Source organism: Mustela putorius, unplaced genomic scaffold, assembly GCF_011764305.1.
Source record: "Mustela putorius furo isolate JIRA1106 unplaced genomic scaffold, ASM1176430v1.1 tig00000174_pilon_pilon_pilon, whole genome shotgun sequence".
Taxonomy (NCBI): domain Eukaryota; kingdom Metazoa; phylum Chordata; class Mammalia; order Carnivora; family Mustelidae; genus Mustela; species Mustela putorius.
In genome coordinates this window covers 17,675,247-17,693,773 of record NW_025421304.1, presented here as the reverse complement: position 1 = coordinate 17,693,773, position 18,527 = coordinate 17,675,247, and the positions used below count along the sequence as shown (strand labels likewise).

Sequence of the window (18,527 nt, the reverse complement as noted above, 5' to 3'; positions counted from 1 at the left end):
TATCTATGAAATGATGACAGCGAGTGCACGAAGGGAAGCGCTTAGAATGACAGCTCATCGCTGGTGCTATTTACCAGCAATCCTTGATGGCTGGGGGCAGGTGGTGCAGACCGGAAACCTCGGGAGACCTGCAAGTGTACAGATTATGTCAAAGGGGCCTGAGAGTTAAAACTGGTTGAGAAATACGGCTCTAGGTTCCCCTTCTCAACCGGAAGGCACGGTGCTGGGATGCCAGTGGCAGGCAGGGTGGTGGATGGTGGGGCCAGGGAGCAGGTAACGGCTTCAGGCCCCACATGGTGCCTTGGGGTTCTCAGCCATGCAGCGAAGCCTGCTCCGTGGGGTCTGATCATTGATAGCAGAGGCTCCAGCGGTGGTGGCCCCAGGCTCCATGTGTGTCCCTGGGTCCTCAGCGTCTCCCCGGGGGCTTGTCAGAAATGCACCATCCTGGGCCCCACCAGACCTGCTCGGTCAGAATCCCTAGAGTGGCACTTAGCAACCTGTGTTTTAACAAGCCCTCCCGGTGATTCTGCGGTGGGCTAAAGTATACACGGGGCCCGTGGGGTAGCTAGGTGGGGCATCGCATGAAAATGCAGATTCTGATTCAGCAGGTCTGGGGAGGGACCTCCAGGTCTGCGTTTCCTGCCAGCCCCCAGGATGCTGAGGCTGCCCCCTCTGAGACCACACTTCGAACACCAGGCTCCTGGATCCAAGCTTGCAATATGACCGCCTCATGGCTGGCCACGTCCCGGGGCGGGGGTTGGGGGAGCGCTCTAGGTGGGCCTGCCCTCGGTGTAATTAAGCCCATGTCCTACTTGGTGGTCCTACCAGGACTGCTCCCGGCCAGGTCTCCGCAGATCTCTGAGTTTGCCATGTCCCATCTAGAGGGTAACACTATTGGCCAGAACCCTCGGTTTACCAGATGCCTGGTCGCTGCTGGCTGGTCCTGATGGCTTCACTAGCTGAATTTCTGGGGTCGGATTGTGTCTTGACTGTGTCCAGATCTAAGTGGCCTCCTTCAACCCATTTCCTAGACGAGACGATCCAAGAATACAAATGGCAACTGTATAAGGCTTCCCCAGAGAAAACAGAACCAACAGGATAGCTATATATATAGAGAGAGGTTTCTTTTAAAGAATTGGCTCGTGCAGTTGTGGGGGCTGCAAATTCTAAATCTGTAAGACAAGTCGGAAAGCTGGAAATTCAGGTCAGTCAGAGGTGATACTGGCAGTCTTGAGTCCAAAATCCACAGGGCAGGCCAGACAGGGTGGAAACTAGACAAGACTTCCACGTTGCGGGATAGATCTATTTTTAAGATAAAGTCTACCCCCGCCGTGGGGCTCGAACTCACGACCCAAGATCAGGAGCCGCACGCTCTCCCAACAGAGATAGCTGCCAGCTGGGTGTCCCTCTATGTTGTAGTCTTGGCGCTGAATTCCTTCTTCTTGGAGAAGATCTTTACTTTTATAAAAGGCCTTCAATTGATTGGATGAGGCCCACCCACATCATGGAGGATAATCTGCTTTAATAAAAATCTACTGCTTTAAATGTTAATCACATCTTAAAAATACCTACATTCTCACCAAGGTGACACATAAAATTAACCATCACCACAAACTTCAGCCTGCAGGAGACCCACATGGGGCAGGAAAACAGGGTGCTGGGGCTAGAGTTCTGGGTCAGCCCTTCCTGAATGTAGGAGCTAGGGGGGCCTACTCCCACTCTGCCTGCTGGAAGGGTAGAGAGGAGGCAGGTCCGGCTGCACTGATGGGAAGTAGTGATAAACTGAGAGTAATAATCACACCTGTCCCAGCCCTGTGTGGAGCATAGTGTGGTCCACATACTGTCGTCCACAGCTCCACGACATCCTTGAGCGAGGTGTTAGCAACGCTCCCATTCTCCAGTTGAGCAAACTGAGGCATGGAAGGGTCTGCATCCCAGAGCCTCTGCTAAGATGACTTCAGATAAGCCCTTTGGTTCTTCTGGATCTTAGTTTTTCTTACCCATCAACTAGAAAGTACAAAAGTGACACAGGGCACCTGGGTGGCCCAGTGGATTGAGCCTCTGACTTCAGCTCACTTCATGATCCCAGGGTCCTGGGATCGAGCCCCACATCGGGTTCTCTGCTCAGCAGGGAGCCTGCTTCCCCCTCTCTGTCTGCCTGCCTCTCTGCCTACTTGTGATCTCTTTCTCTGTCAAATAAATAAATAAAATTTTTTAAAAAGGGCCTGACACACTGTAGGGGCTGGCTCAAGATGAGAAAAACCTCTCTGGGGCTCCAGGCTGTTCTCAGTACAACACCCAAGCTCCCTGACAGAGCGTTTACACTCCTGGCTCCAGCTACACTGGCCACGACATCGAGTTCTGGCTGGATGTCTGCGTGCCTCGGTCATTTTGCATATGCTGTTCCATCTGCCGGGAGTGCCCTTCCCCCTAATTCACTTGGCTTTTTCATTCTTCAAACTCAGCTCAGCAAAACCGTGATACCACGGTGTCCCCCTCACACCCAACCACTACCCCTAGGCTGACCATACCAAGAGGGAGATGAGGCTGCCGGGGGTGGGGGAGTGTGGACTGCTACAACCCCCTTGGAGGAATGTACAGCAGGGTCTCCAGAAGGTAAACAGACACATCCCGTGATGACCCAGCAATGCCCAGCAGAAACATCACGCATGTGTTTGCCAAAGGCCCCCCGACAAGGACTCTCACAGCAGCACTATTCCTAGGATCCCCAACTGGATACACCCCGAACGCCCATCATCGGGAGGAGAGCTAAGGAAACGGGCCCCCCCACACCGTGGATTATACCATGGGGCCGGACAAACAGAGCCAGACGAAAGGAGTACCCGGTCCTGTCTGATTTCCTTTATAGGGAACGAAACAGGCAAAAACAGGTCTATGCTGTTGGGAGTCAGAAGAGTGGTGGGACAGGTGAGGGAATGGGTGCTTGTGACCAAACAGGGCGGGGGGAGGGGGGCGCACAGGAGGGGGTGCCCTGGAGATGGTCATGTTTCCATTCCTGGGTCCCAGGTGCTGCTGATGGATGCTTTGGTTGGAGGCCTGTCCCTGAGTTGTACACATGGGACATCCGCTCCATTTCTGGACATTTTTATACTTCAGTGAAATGTTGTAAAACCAAAAACTCAGGGAGTCCTCCACAAAGCCCCTCCTGAGACCCTGGTCCTGGGCAGGAAGCACTGACACTGTCACCACTGGCTTAGGAAATGTCGCTGTCCTTTCCTGAAAGTGAGAAAAGGGGAAGGAGACCATAGGTTCTCAGCATGCCCGACGGGCCAGTTCCGGGATCTCAGAATCATGAGTTGTGTCTGAATCTCCCAGCTGAAAGGCTCCAGGCAGGTCTGGTCCCCTCTTCCAGGCACACACCAACCCCAGCCACAGCCCCGGTTCTGCGGGGAACGGGGAGTCCAGCCCCGAGCCGCTCACACCCCTGGGCCCTCCCTGCAAGCCTGGGGCTGCACCGCTCCCCCCAGGCGGCACACGGCCCCCAGAGAGTGTGCCGGGCTCTCGCCCAGGTGGCGGGCGCATCTCAACACCAATCACTTCTCTACCTCCGCGAAGGCATGGCACTCCCGACAGGCGGCAGCTAGGCCATTACAGGGATAAATATAGCCGCAGACAGCACCGAGAGGGAGCTGCAGCAGGGGTTTGATGCCCCCTAGCCCCCAGCCTCCACCAGACCACACCCCGACTGCAGCCTCCCCCCACTCCCGCCAATCACCAAGCTCTGGCCCCTGGGGAAGGGGGCCTCCCTGCTTCAGCTCAACCTTGGTCCAAGGGCCTTGGCCTGTCTCACCAGCCTATGGCTCCCAAGTGGGCACAGCAGGCTGCCAGGTGCCTCCATGCTCCTCCCCACCCCCTCCGGGAGCCCAGGCGCTGGGTTAAGTCCTGCTTCTGCCACCCGCCGCCTCCTCCCTCCTAGGCCTCAGCTCCTTCTTCCACCAAGCGAGGCAAGGGACGGGCTCCCCTCCCGCCTCCCAGGAAGCGTGACAGGGGACGGGTGTGGATGCACCTTGGGGTGCACAGGGTACTTCAGGGACCTTGGGAGTCGGCAGGGCCGAGCTCGGAGGCTAAACCAAGCTAATGGAGGACAGAGGGCGTGGTGATGGTGGCCACCAGCCAAAGTCATTCCCACCTGGCTCCATTCGAAGGGGCTGCCTCAGGCACGGGAGCAGCCCTGGGCCCTTCCTTCTCCTCTGGGGTGCCCATGCTCAGCCAGGGACTACCACGGGGAGACTGAAACGGGGGCTCCCCAAAAGTGTGTCAACTCTTGCAAGTTCCTTGCCCTCTCTGTGCCTCAGTTTCCCTGCCTGTGAAGGGCTGGGGCTCCTTCTGGTCTTGAGGAATCTACACATAGCCCTCAGTCTTCCCTGGGCTGCTCTGGGCCTCGGTCGCAAGCTCTGCCCCAACACCCCCCCCCCCAGAATCTCTGGGCTGATTTACCCTGAAAGTCACCTGGGCTCACCCAGGTCCAAGTCCCCACACGGGTTCCTGCAGGGTGGCGAGACACCGTTGCTCACACCCCTCAGCACGCGGGGATCTCCCCCACTTTTCCTTGACAGTGTCCTTTAGTTCGGTGGCTTTCTTGCTGCCCAGCCCACACCCTGCCACACTGAAGGGCTGCCCTCAGCCAGACAGCCCTCAGCCTGATAGTGGGGATAGGCCTCTCTGAGCCAGACGGCAGGTGCTACCCCAGGCCCAGCCCTCCCCAGTGAGCCCTTCTGGTCAAGGGCATCACCATCCGCTCCTGGGCTCTGGGTCCTCCCTGAGAAGGAAACAGTAGTGCAGGCTGAGGGTGCCTGGTCCTGTCCTGAGGCTTACGGCATCCCACTGTGGCCTTCTTGCAGTCCCAGGACACGGCCCCTCTCACTAGTACCCCATTTTACACATAGGACAACTGAGGCACAGAGAAGTTATGGAAACTGCCTGTTAGCGGTTGAATTATGTTCCCCTAAAAACTAAGTTGAAATCCTAACTCCTCAGTGCCTCAGAATGGGAACTTTTCTGGAAAGACAGTGGCTGCAGATGTAATTAGCTAAGATGAGGCCAGACGGGAGGAGGAGGGGCTCTTAATCCAATATGACTGGTGTCCTTATGAGGCACCAAGGGAAGGAGGCAGAGAGAGGAATGAGTGATGCTACCACAGCTCCCAGGAGCTGGAACAGGCAAGAAAGCGCCCTCCCCTTCAGCCTTTAGTGGAGCACGGCCCTGCCAACACTTTGAATTTGGCCTTCTGGCCTCCAAAACCGAAGATATTTCTGTGCTATGAGCTGCCCAGTTTGGGGTCCTTTGTTACAGCAGCCCTAGAAAACTAATACAGTACCCAAGGTCATCCGGCTAGTCCATGGCAAACCAGAGTGCGACACCAGGCAGCTGAGATCCTTGCATTCATGGTGCAAAGCACACCCCACCCCGAGGGGCCACAAGGGTGACTTGGAAAGATGGCTGCGGCCCAAAAGGAGGGAGGGGTCAGATGGCATCATCTGAGGGGAGCTGAGCATGCTCTCTCCTGCATCCCGGGGAGCGGCCAGCCAGGCACAGCGTGCAAGCCAGAAGACCCCAGCTCCCAGCAAGATACAAGAGCCACCAATGGAGAAAGAGTGCTCTTAGAATACACTAAGCATGTTCCTACCTCAGGGCCTTTGCTTGTGCTGTCTCCTCTGTCTAGGGCACCCTCCCTCTTTCATTCATTCAAAAATATCCACGGAACACCTGCTGGGCACCAGGCACAGCCGGGATACAGCCATGAACCAGAGACCACTGCCATGGATTAGCATGTCTACTCGAATGTCATGGCCTCCCTGACGCCTCACCGAGCGCCTCCCCCACCCCGTCCCAACTATGTGAAATCCTCCTGCCGCCTCGTCATTGGCAGCCTCTCTCTGTCCCCCATTCCACTCTGAGCTCCATGTCGGTGCCCTGGCTTCAGTGCTGTCCCTGGCCCAGAGGACCTGCTCAATAAATATTTGCTGAGTGACAACCGGGCAGCACTACAGTGAACGGAACATGGGGCCCAAAGCCACTGGTGGAAAAGGACTCGCAGCCCTCTTTAGGTTACAAGCCCTTTCAAAGCTGCCTGAAGAACCCCATGAAGAAAGCAGCGGGGAGTGCTCCTAGTAAGGAGCGCCATTTTCCAGACAAAGAAACTGCGGTCAGGGGGGTTAAGAGCTGTAGCCCAGGTCACACGGGGAATGGGTGACCCTCCCCAGCACACTTCAGTCCCCTGGGGAGGGAGTCCATGGCAGCAGCGGCTACCTCCATGTCCTCCACTCCTGGTCCTTGGGTGTCAGGCAAATAATCCCACCCTCTCCAGACGCGAGCCTTTCCTCGTCCATCAGCAAGCCCGCGGCCCTGGGCCGCTCCCCCAGCACTTAGCAGGCTGAGCAGCAAGGCCTCCAGAGACACAAGAGGGCAAAGTCATGACTCCTCGGGGCTCTGTCAGCCCACATCACGGGCCCCTGTGACGGGAGGCTACAGTGCGGGGCAGCCCCAGACATCCATCGTGTATTTACGGAGCACCTCTCTCAGGGCAGGGAGAGGGCCCTGAACAAGATGGGCACGGTCCTTGCCGTCCGTGAGGCTGCCACTCTTTGGGAAGAGGAGAGATAATAAGCAGATACACAAACGAATAAATAAGGTGACTGTAGAAGGTGGTTAATGCCACCCCGAGAAAAATTAAGCGAGGTGATACCCAGGGAGTGAGCAATTAGCAGCTAATTAGCCTCATCTCAGACCCTGGAGGAAGAAGGTGAGGAGAGAGCAGCGGAGAAAACTCCAGAACATCAAACAGCACCGAACAGCACAGTCAGTCCATTTGACCCCACCATGGGAGCAGAGGCCGGCTGAGAACGAGGACGCACCTTAGACCCCCACCCAGCTCTTAGGCAGTACAGGACCTCAAGAAGCTGTGACTCCTTCAGAACACCCAAGTCTCCCTCTGGACAGTGGGGGTGGGATATGACCGTCCTCTTCTCCAGCTGCTGCCTGCCGAGATCCTAGGGTGACCCAGCCTCCTGGCTCCCACGGACCCCATTCTGTGCTCCGCAGGGCACTGGGCAGGACTGGAGGGGATCCTGCCCCCTTTCTGAGGCCAAGTCTCCAAAGGAGAGGTGGCTAGAGTCCTGAAATGGTCGCACCTGATCCAGCAGGCCCTGTAAGGGTTGGGGAAGGCGGTGGGGGGGGGGGTTGCAGCTGGGACCCTGGCCCTGGGCTGGGGGCTTCTCAGTAGGGGACCTTGCCTGGGGACAATGCTCCCTGCTCTGAGAATGTTCTTTGTTTTCTGTCACTCCTTAAAATGGGAACATAATCAGATCTACCATCCCTCACAGTGTCCTCCTCTGTTGGGCAGAACCTGCCCACTCGGGACTCTGCACTTTGAACAGTCCAGAAGCCTGACATTTGGCTCTTACTCTTCTCTCCAAGAAGGATGCAGGAGAAGGGAGAAGAGTCTGGCCTGAGAAAACCCCAGAAGGAATCCTAAATGCCCTCATCAGGCTTACGGATATTCCCAGGAATAACAACACTGACAGTTAACAGTGACCGAGTGCTTGTCACCAGACGAGTCACAGCGATGGCATATGACCCCTTTGTAGTCTAATCCTCACAACTCCCTTTAAATAAATACACAATTACCCTAAAAGATGACAAAGGTATACAGAGTATCATTCTTACTACTTTACAGGTAGAGACACTGAGGCTCTATCCCTGGCCCTCTTCTCCCTGAGTTTTTAATTTTTCACGGCCCCGGGGCGGGGTGGGGGGGGTACCTTATAACACTGCACATGCCATTCATGAAGCACACTGCACTTTGCAGAACCCCTCTTCTCCGGTTGCAGCCTCCCAGGAACCCTATAAACTGGAATGTGTCATAGTGTGCTTCATTTTACAGATGGAAAAAACCCCTGAGCCCAGCGAGTGAGAAGGCACACACACACAGGAAGTGGCAGAGGGCAAGGAGAATCCCTTTGTCAATATTCTTAGTCCCTGGTTCTTTCCTTGGCCAGACCTGCCCCGGGGGGGACCCCTCCCACAGAGGCCTGCAGGGCCGCCGGCCTGGGGCAGTACCAGAACACACTGGGCCCTATGCCAGAGGGACTGCAATAAAACCACTCCTTATGTTTGCACCCTGCCTTCCTGGCACACAGGTCCTTGACCATTAGCCCATTTTACAGATAAGCGGGGGAGACTGGGAGAGGGAGGAGTGGTCCCCCAGCTCACCATTCAGGCCCCAGCAAGACTGGCCACAGCAGCTGCTGAAGGTTACAAAGGGGTTCCTCCCCCCAGTTACTGAAGCTGTGGGGGGCCCAAGGAACAGAAAAAGCACTCCACCCATGGGTGACAGCCCACACCCCTAAGGCAAGCAAAAACTAAGGGCAGACAAAACAAAAGGCCGCTTGTAATTCTCCCAGATCCCTTGCTGGTGTCACTCTCCCCAAATACATAACAGGGCTGGGAGAATCACTGGCATCAGCATGAGCCTGGCTACCAGAGCCCTGGATTCCAGTTCCCCTTCCTGATCTTGGGCAAATCACAGCCCCCTTAAAGGAGGCCCTGCCGGGGAGTTTGTCCAAGGAAGGGGGGGGGCGGAGGGCGGGGCTGGGAAATGGGATGGGAAGAGGGGAGTAAGACACCTCTATTCTCAGAAAAGCAGGGCTGCGGAGAAAGGAAAGGAAGCAGGAGACTCGCTCTTTCTCTCTCCCCATGTCCCCCCACCCCACCCCCTTAACCACACAGGTGCCAGACAGATTTTGCGGAAAAAAAAAAAAAAACTAGTTTGCAAACACACTTCGACTTCTGGGAAGCTGCCCAGCTCCACTCCCTCCCTTCGTTCCCTCTTCTGGGCTGGGAGCTGGCTCTCCGGCAGGGCTCTGGGGCGGGGGTACTGGGGGTTGAGAGCAGGGTGCGGGGGCCAAGGGCCAGCCCGACCCCAAGTCTTCGGCAGCTACTACAGTGGCGGGGACTCTACCTTCCGGACGCCCCCAGACTCCTCGGGGAAGGTAGGCGAGTCCCTAAACAGCTGGGCTCAAACCCCGAGGGGCGCCACCCTCCTCCCGCACCCTCCCGGCTTTGCCCCGGGGCGCAGCCGGAGCGCCCCCGCGTGGCCGGGTCGCAGCTGAGTCACCCAAGCGCCCGAGCGTGGGTGTCCCCCGCTGACGGGGGCTCGGGGCGCCACGGCCCCCCGAGGCGGAACCCAGCTTCCTTCCAGCCCGCCACTGGCGCCAGAAGCCGAGCCCGAAGGCCGAACTTAGCTCTGGCGCCAGGGCGCCCCGCCCGCCCCTGGCCCGCCCGGGCCCCACTCACCGCGGGTCCCGCGGGCTCCGCCGCCCTCACGGCGCCGCCGCGGCTGCCGCTGCCCGCGCTCCGGGCCGCCGGAACATCCCGGGGCGCTCCCCTGCTCGGCAGGGCCCGCGGGCGCGGGACGGGCTCAGGGCGCTGCCCGCGCGGCCCCGGCCAGCTCGCGTGCGCTCCCAGCCGCTCGGGGTCCGGCGCTCCTCCCGGGCGGGCGGGCGGCGGCGGCGGCTCGGGCTCCTCCCTCCGGCCGAGAGGGGCGGGGGTGGGGAGGGAGGGGGGAGGCGAGGCGGGCTCTTCCTGGAGGGGCGAGCACTCCCCACGGGCGGAGCGGGAGCGCTGTCCCGCCCGCCGCCCGCCGCTCAGAGCCCGTGGCTGGCGCGCCCTAGCGCTCCGGGCTCTCGGCGCCGCGGGGGCCTAACGGCCGGGGCCGGAACCCGAGGGTCCGAACGCTCGAGGCCGGAATCCGAGGGTCCGAACGCTCGAGGCTGGGACTCCGCGGATCGGAGCGCGGCTGGTTCGCACCCTCCCTGGCTGGCCTCGCCGCGAGCCGCGGGCACCTCCGAGTTCCGAGCACCGTGCGCTCAGGGCCGCGGGCGCGGGAACCGAGGGGTGGGCTCAGCTCGGGCCTGCGGGGGCCCAGCGCGCCGCCTGTGGCCTCGACCCCCAGGGCCCCGAGCTGCGCCCTCGGGGGGTACGCGGCAGGGCTGGGTTCTGGGCTGTGTTGAGCCGCGCTAGGACCGTAGAGTCTCCCCCTCCTCCCGTAGTAAAAGAGCTCCGCATTTTCTTGTCGCCAGACACTAGGAAGATGACACATATTTCTCTGGCAGAGACGCTAAGATAAAGACAGTTTCAACAGTGCCTGGGGATAGTTAGCGGGAGCGTAATTAAGGGGGGGCCTTGAGGCCCTGGCCCTGAGTCCCCCTTTTCTGTGAAGGCCTTCTTTTACCCTAGAAGAAGCATCAATTCTTAAGAAACGCATTTATCGCCTCCGGGCGCTCCCGCTGCAGACCACTCAGCGGTATTTATCTGCACACACACACACCCCAAAATCTGGGCCAACGGCGGCTCAGCCCCATTTAACCAGATTGTGGGAGATCTCACGGCCACTTCCAAAGCCCTTGGCCCTGCGGCTCAAGGACCTCGTGCTTGGGTTGTGGTTTTTCCGTTCCGGGTAGGAGAGGGTTAACTAAGAGACTCACACTGCAGCCTGTGAACCTCCCTCCAGTCTGAGTCACGGGCACTTAGCAGCCTTGGAGGGGCGGCCACTAAGAAACCCCAGGGCTCTGAGCTTTGTTCTCTGCCTGCCTGTTCCCCATCCATCCTTCCTTTCTCCAAGCTCTCCTCACCTTTCCTCCACCTAAGTCTTCAAAGCCCTCTCAGCCCAGCTTTGGGGCAAACCAATACATAGACATACTAGCGACAGCCCCCACCTCCCCCAGGAAGCCTTGCCTGATTGATCTGGCCCTCAGCATCCCTATCCTCTCCTTGCTTCAGAGACACAGGAGTGGCAGGTCCTGGGATGAACTATGGTGAATCCAAGCAGTGTCCCTCCTCTCAAGTTCCTCACCTCCCCGGACCAAGCCCATGACCCAGGTAATTGTATTATTGGGTGAAAAGTGCAAAGATTGGAGGTGGGGTGGCCCGGAAGACCCCACTCAGCCACAGAAGTCAGACTTCCCCAAGGAGCCCCGAAGGATGAAGTAGTTGGGTCTGCCCAGGGTGAAGAAGATCCTGGATCCCTGGCCACAGGGACAGAATTTAATAAAGGTCAGGGATCCCAGCAACTGCCCTCCTAGGTATCTACCCAAGGGAAATGAAAGCCTGTGTCCAAACAAAAACTCCTACCAAATGTTCACTGCAGCAGAGTTCAGAAAAGCCAAAGTGTAGGGACAACTCCAATGTCCATTAAGCAATGAATGGATAAACAAAATGAGCTTTCTCCACACCATGGGATATTATTCAGTCATAGAAGGGGGTGGCATGTGTACGATATCGACAAACTTGGAAGTCATGATGCTAAGTGAAAAGAGCTGGTCACAAAAGACCGTGCATATGTGTGATTCCATTGCCATGAAATGTCCACACTAGACGAGTCCTCAGGCACAGAAGGAAGTCTAGTGGCTGTCTAGGCCTGGGAGGAGATACTGGGGAGTGATTGCTATTAATGAGGGTTTTGGGCGCCTGGGTTAAGCGTCAGCCTTCAGCTCAGGTTATGATCTCATGGTCCTGAGATGGAGGCCTGCCTTGGGCTCCCTGCTCAGTGGGAAGTCTGCTTCTCCCCCTGCCCTTCCCTCTGCTCCTGTTCTCGTGTGCTCTCTCTCTTTCTTGCAGAAATAAATAAAATCTTTAAAAAAGGGGGGGGGATTTCTTGGGAGATGATTAAAAATGTCCTGAACTTAGATGACGGAGTTGCACAGCTGTAGGTATACTCAAACCATTGACTTGTAGACTTCAAAGGGATGAATGTTATGTCTAATACAAAACCAGGGAGCAGGAGAGACCAGAGGTCAACCGACGAAGGCCAACTGACCATCATGTGTTGATTCTACACTTGATGCACACACAACGCAAGGCCATCACAGCTCAATGCTGAAGGGAGTCTTTCCTCGCCTACATGGGGTTCTCTCTGCAAAAGCAGAAGGCCTTGATTTCCTGAAATAAGTCTAAGTGTGTGTATTTGTGTGTCTGTGTGTGTGCACGTGTATGAAACACCTGCTGTCTGGGTGTTTATGTCCACAGTCCAGGCTGTCTGGACAGATAGATGAGAACAACCAGGGTTGCCTCTACACTTGAGTGTGAATTTAAGACACTCCAAAAGAGTACTGCGTACCAGGCCCTGGCTGGCCTCAGACGTGTGGGAGGGGGTAGAGGATGGAGGGGCTCCCAGTTATTAATGTTGCATCACAAATCCCCCCAAACCTTATAATCTATCTCTCAAGGCTCTGAAGGTGGGGGTTCACCTGGGCTCAGCTGGGGTGGTCCTCGCTTAGGATTTCTCAAGCAGATGCAGTCAGATCACAAGAGGGGCTAGCGTTCTCTAGAAGGCCTATGTTTGGCCATTGACGCTGGCTGTTGGCTTGGACCTCAGCGGGAGTGGTCCATGACCGTTGGTGCGACTTGGGTTTCCCTGGAATATGGCGGCTGGTTTCCAAGGGTGAGCAGCGAGCATCCCAAGAGAACCAGGTGGAAGCCTTGTTATCTTTTACAGAACCTTAGCCTTGGAAGTCATACGATGTCACCAGCTCTCTCCATAGACCCTCCTCTCTGAGAGGACTGTCACTGTTATGGGAGATACAGCGGTGGCCGTCTTTGGAGAACACCATCTGCCACACAGGGAGCTGATACGGAGACATATCCGTGATGGAGACATCCCCTGGAGGATCACATGGCTGACTCCAGAGCTAGATTCCAGGCGTGGAGTCATGGCTCTGGGTTTGAATCCCAGTGGCTGTCGTTATTGCCTGGGTGAGATCATTAATTCCTCTGGGTCTCAGTCTCCTGCTCAATACAATGGGAGGATAGATTTGGTATCCACTTCTTGGGATGCTTGTGGGAATTCAGAGAGACCATTGTGTGATTAGAAGGGTACCAAGCACTCCTAGACATCGGGACTGTCTTTAAGTTCCAGAGTTGTGGTCGCTGTAATGCAGGGAGCCCTGCTTCTAGGCTCAGGACGCCCAGGCACCCCCTGCCTTTCCAGCCAGCCCCAGACACCTCCATCCACTCCAACCTTGTGCTGACCACAGGCACAGCCCAGGAAACTGGATGCTTCTGTCCTAGGCACTCAACCTGGGGACCCCAGTTGGCCTTTGTTCTCTAGGGAAAGCTCCTTTTCAGTCCTCTCCTCCTCAGGGCAAAGGTCACTTTCTGGGCAGCTGGGCTGGGCTGGAGTTTGTGTGGGATGAGCAACAAGGTACAGTTGCCCAGGCCCAGGGCCAGGGAGGACACCCATTCTGGAGGCTAGAGGCCTGGAGACACACGGGGTGGGGGCGGGGTGCCTCACCAGGGTGGCTGCCAGGAGCAGGAGGCAGACCAGCTGTCCCCAGAACTTCCTGAGACCAGCCCTGGGAGGATCTTTGCCAAAGGAGCCCTGTTCTTTTCCAGGAAGCTCTGGGATGTGTCCAGAGGGCATGTGCAGCTCTGGCTGGGGTGGGGCCACCGCCCTCCAGCCTGGCCTTGGCCCTGCAGGGGGGTTGGGGGCAGAGCAGGTCTGGGTAGAATTCCCAGCCCTCCAGACTTGGCGGGGGGCTTCCTGAAGGACACACAGACCTGCAGACCCGTTAAATACCCCGCCAGGACCACCTCAGCTTCCTGCTCCGGTGCAGGATTAGAATTGTGGCTTTGCTGAATGCCGGCTATTGTGACCTTGACCTCCGTTTTCTCCTTTGTCAGTGGGCCGTAGATTGTTACCCAGATGATGGCTATGGGTCTAGAGGAGGTCACAGATGGTGGAAGCCCTACAGAACAATAACCAGGCAAGCCAGGTGACGGAGGGTTCAAAACCCTCCCCGAGGGAGGATTAACCAGAAGGTCACCTTCTCAGTGCTGATAAAAGTGGGTCCTTGTGCCTTCTCACTGCGCAGATGAGAAAACTGGGTCTTCCCCTGCGGGACTGAGTCACAAAAAATTTCAAAGTGGTTAAGAGAGTAGATCCTAAGAGCTTTCCTCTCAAGGAAAAAAAAAAGTCATTATTTTTCTTTCTCACTTTTTTTTTTTTCTTTTTGTAACTCTAGGAGATCCTGGATATTAATTAACTTATTGTGGTCATCATTTCACTCAGTCGGTGCTGCATGTCCTGTGTATCTCACTGAAACTCGAGGGGAAAATGAGCGAAAATAAAAGTCGCGACACCCAGGCTGGACTCCTGGCACCACCCCTTACTAGCTGTGTGCCTTTGGACAAGTCGGGAAAAATCTCTGGGTCTCAGTGTCCTCCTCTGCAAAGAGAAGGTCACCAGGATCCTCGGTACAAAAGAAGGGGGATGGGGCAGAGCCCTGCTGAGCTTTCCCCAGAGTCCCCACCTACCTGTGGCTGCACATTTGCATTGCCTGAGGGGCTTTCGAAATACTCTTTTCTTAAAGATTTTATTTATTTGACACAGAGAGAGAGAGAGAGAGTACAAGCAGGGGGAGCAGGAGGTGGAGGGAGGAGAAGCAGGCAGGAGAAGCAGGCTCCCCGCTGAGCAGGGAGACTGATGTGGGGTTCCATACCGGGACCCTGGGATCATGACCTGAACTAAAGGCAGACACTTAACTGACTGAGCCACCCAGGCGCCCCAATACTCTGTTTTTTAAAAAGGGATTTTAAAAAATTCCCCCCGTGATTCTAACCTGTAGTCAGGGTAAGCCCCACTCCCTGGTCGACAGCCTCGCAAAGCTAAATGTAGTCCAACAGGACAGACATCACTTGGGGAGGGGGTCTTCTTGGAAATGCAGAATCCTAGGCCCCGCCCGACACCTGCTAAACCGGCACCCGCATGTTAACAAAATGCCCAGATGATTCCACGCGTGTGACAGTTTCCATAACTGTGACTTTATCATTCGAGAAGTATTGGCCTGGGCCATGGATTTCAGATGGGTGTGTTTGGAGACAGGACGGAAGGGGCAGTTTGGGAGGATCTGAGGCCTGTGGGGACAAGAAGGGAGATGGTGACCCCCATCAGAAAGGACAGAGGCCAAGTGACAAAGTTGCAGAACGGGCTTCTCCCAGCCTTGCAGACAGACATGGACACCTACTGGCCTAATCACATTCCAGGGTCACGAACCCGGGGGCTCCCTTTTCATTTCACTCCTCACTTGGCCAGAGCCTTACTTTTCTTTGAATTGTGTTGGTTTTGTGTAGGTATTTTTTTTTTTAAAGATTTTATTTATTTATTTGACAGAGAGAGATCACAAGTAGGCAGAGAGACAGGCAGAGAGAGAGGAGGAAGCAGGCTCCCCGCTGAGCAGAGAGCCCGATGTGGGGCTCGACCCCAGGACCCTGAGATCATGACCCCAGCCGAAAGCAGCGGCTTAACCCACTGAGCCACCCAGGCGCCCCTTGTGTAGATATTTAAACAGCTTACTCTTCAGAGGAAGGAAGTGGGGAGAGTGGACGTCATTAGTGCTAGAGAGAAAGGCAGTCTGGGCCTCCCAGCAGGCAGGTGGCAGAAGACAAAAATGAATGAAATGGGCAAGGTGAGTGGGCTTGGCCAGCCGGGTCTGCTGTGCTGAAGGGACTGTTAATCTCAGGGCAGCTGCTGAAAGTTTCTTGGGGTTTTTAAGAACCTGGGCAGAGTGGGAGGGAGAGGAGGGACAAGTAAAACAAATGAACAGAGAGTGTCCCCGAGCTCGAGGCCTTCCCGGTATGCATTTCACCTGGCCTAGAGCTTCGGCTTGGTGCTCTGTTCCTCCCTCAGCCATGGGGCAAGTCATCTTCAGGCTTGGAGGGACTCCTGCTCCAGTGCTGGGGAAAGAGAGAAGACAGCACAGGGCCCCCTGGGTAGGAAGGGGCACCCCGAGGGTCCACGGTCACCTTGCTATCTTTTCCTGGGGGAGGCAAGACAGAATCTGGGGTTCGAGTTTTCCAGGCACACTTGTTAGAACCTCTGCCTGACCCTCCCCTCCCTCACAACCAGGTGGATGACACCATCCGGAGCCAGGTGTGCCCTGACCCGGGCCCGATAAGCGTGTCCTCCTGAGGGGTGTGGATGCTTGGCACTTGGCCGGAGGACTTTCTCCTCATGCTTGCCGGGGGACCAGAGACAACGTGGAGGGCGGCAAAGGTCAGGGCTGAGCTGCCCAGGTAAGCCACCAGCAGGCAGGACATCCCAGGGTCCTAGGCTAGGTGGGAACCTCTGCTGGCATCACTCTTAACCTCATTCTGGGCCCAATGGCCAAGGAAGCGGTCTCAGGAAATCACTAGTGGGCCAACCTGCCCTCTAGTGGTGGTAAGCAGTAACTGCACCGCCGATTGCATGCTTTTTACAACGGGGTGAAGCTCTGGAGGAAAGCTTCTCTAGCCATCAACCTGTTCAGCCCACAGGCCGGTGACAGGGAGTGGGTGCTATTCTCCTGTCATTTCAAGCATCTCTTCACCTCATATGATATTCAACCCTAAAAGGGGAAGGAAACTAGCATGTAACCGGTACTTGCTGCCTACCAGAAACTGTACACCATCCTTCCTGGACAGCTCCAAAAGTCCTGGGGACCAGGGGGGATTACTAACTCATGTCCAGAAATAGTTTGCTTTTGAAGAGCAGCAAGGAGTCAAGTCACAGTGCACTCCATGCCCATCTGACTTCCCAAGCCATGTTTTTTTATATACCACCCATCAGCGCCCCCCCCCCCCAGGGCCGAGAGTCCAGGCCTTCAGTAGGACCCAGCAAGCAGCAAAAGGGAGAAGGGGACACACTGGGGAGTGGTGAGGACTGTGGCAAACAGAGATGTGTGCCATACCTAAAGGGCACGGTCAAATGACTCCACGAATTTCCCTTGAGTGGGAATGTGGGGACTAACGCCAAACTGAAAGCTGAAAATCTGGATTTATGTAAAAGCTCCCACTTTTAAATATTGATGCCTGATTCCGAAAAGAGTTTAAATAGCATGCAAGTCAAACAAAGGACCGTTCTAACACTCTGAGTTTCTGTAATACTCTCACAGTACTGCTGATTCCAGAGTGGGTAGGCAGCTTGCCCACGAGCCTGTGACAGCAGAGACAGAGTCTGGACTTGACTCCATGTCTTCTGACTCCTGGGCCAGTGTTGCTCTCAGTTCACCTCTCTGTGGTCTGTCTTCCTCTCCAGGCCCTGGGGCAGGGGGTGAACCACTCCGGACCTTGGTGAGTTAGCAGCACACATCAGACTTAGGGTAGAGGCTGGGACACCATCCACATTTATTGGTCAAATTTGGCTTCAAGTGTGGCAAGGCCATCCTTGGGCCTTTCTGGAAATAATGTTAGGTAGCACGCGCAGCCCCTGGGATCTCACCCGGATCCTGCTGAGGTAGTGTCTGAACCCAGTGGCCTTGCCTGTTTATCCCAGTAGTGCCTACCCCCACATCCTTAGACAAGGCTTCTTCCGGGACATAGGTCAGACTGGATCCATCCGTTCCCGAGGACCGTCCCTAGATCTGGGCCCAAAGTCTTTGGAAGCTTGGGTTTAAGAGGAGGGAGTCGTCCCATTTATAAATGGGAAAACTGAGGCTTGAGGCAAGACGGACCTCATCCAAAAGTCTCATAGCTGAGTCTAGGGTTTGGCCCTCAGGCCACTGGGCTAGTCAGTGCTTGGACACTCTCCCCATCCCATTTCTGAGTGGAGAACATTCCCCGGCTTAGCTGCTCTGAAAGTGCAATGTATAAATATATACTTGATTTTAAAAAGTAATAAATTAGATTTTCTACCAGCCTGCGGGTATCTGGCCAGTCATAAGTCCTATGAGATGAGCATCTGTCACATGTCATATGCAAACCATGGATCATGTGTGCTGCCACGTGGTGATACCAGGACCTATCCCACTGACCCACAGGCCACGCTGCAAGTTCCATGTAACGTCACAGAGAATTCTACCATATGTGATCTTCTGTGTCACACATCACATCATGACACTTTCATTGTGTGACATGTCTCTGACTGGTCATGCATGTCACATGCAACACGGGGTAGTCTTTTGGCCACACGAGGCTCCTGGTCCCTTCCTGAAGACCATAGCAAGACCAATGTGCCCCTCCCTCCTGGGGCAGCACACAGGGGCCCCCAGCGGAGGCTCTTTTCCTGAGCCCACTGTCCTGGTGAGTGGAAGTTGGCTTCACTTGGCTGAATTCAAAGGATCTTGAGGGGGGCCTTCATCTACCCCGAGGCGGCTGCGGCTGCTTGTCAAAGAACGCGAAGTCCAGCCTGGGCTCCTCGCTCTGCAGGTGCTGGGCCACGTCGGGGGAGATGGGGTTGTTCCAGAGGCTGCAGGACACAGAGACAGGCACTGAGCACCAGGAGTGGCATGCTCATACTCTTGTCTCCATCCCCTACAGATGGGGAGACCCAGGCCCAAGACGGGGAAGAGCCATGCCCAGAGCTACCTGGCAGGTTAGACCAGCATGGCTACCCTAAGGAGATGGATATCCTCCACACCCACCTCCTGACTTCTCCCACTCAGTCTTCATCCCTAGGAGCTCATGATCCCAGCCAGGACCACACTCATATGACATGTTCGTGCAAATAAGGAAAAACTCCCCTTCTTCATGACACT

General features: G+C 56.0%; 2 protein-coding genes and 1 long non-coding RNA gene across 25 annotated transcripts in view; 1 reads left to right on the top strand and 2 right to left on the bottom strand.

Moving 5' to 3' along the window:
* The window catches only part of CPNE2 (copine 2), a 44,667-nt gene extending 35,136 nt beyond the window's left edge, over positions 1–9,531 (bottom strand). Inside the window, exon 1 of one of the 2 annotated variants that reach the window (XM_045076108.1) lies at positions 9,316–9,531. The gene's annotated coding sequence lies outside the window, so the exon portion shown is untranslated. The remainder of the gene's footprint in view (positions 1–9,315) is intronic. The other variant, XM_045076107.1, reaches the window with a different exon arrangement.
* Positions 8,804–14,408, top strand: LOC101684288. Its single transcript, XR_001178164.2, has 4 exons — positions 8,804–9,011; positions 10,801–10,899; positions 12,515–12,771; positions 14,040–14,408. It is a non-coding gene; the product is annotated as an uncharacterized LOC101684288 (long non-coding RNA).
* Positions 14,409–17,154: 2,746 nt separating this feature from the next.
* Positions 17,155–18,527, bottom strand: part of NLRC5 (NLR family CARD domain containing 5) — an 85,751-nt gene continuing 84,378 nt past the window's right edge. For all 22 annotated transcript variants that reach the window (XM_045076089.1, XM_045076085.1, XM_045076098.1 and 19 more), the window contains one exon: positions 17,155–18,238. In XM_045076089.1, the coding sequence (XP_044932024.1) occupies positions 18,127–18,238 (112 nt within the window). In that variant the 3' untranslated portion in view covers positions 17,155–18,126. The remainder of the gene's footprint in view (positions 18,239–18,527) is intronic.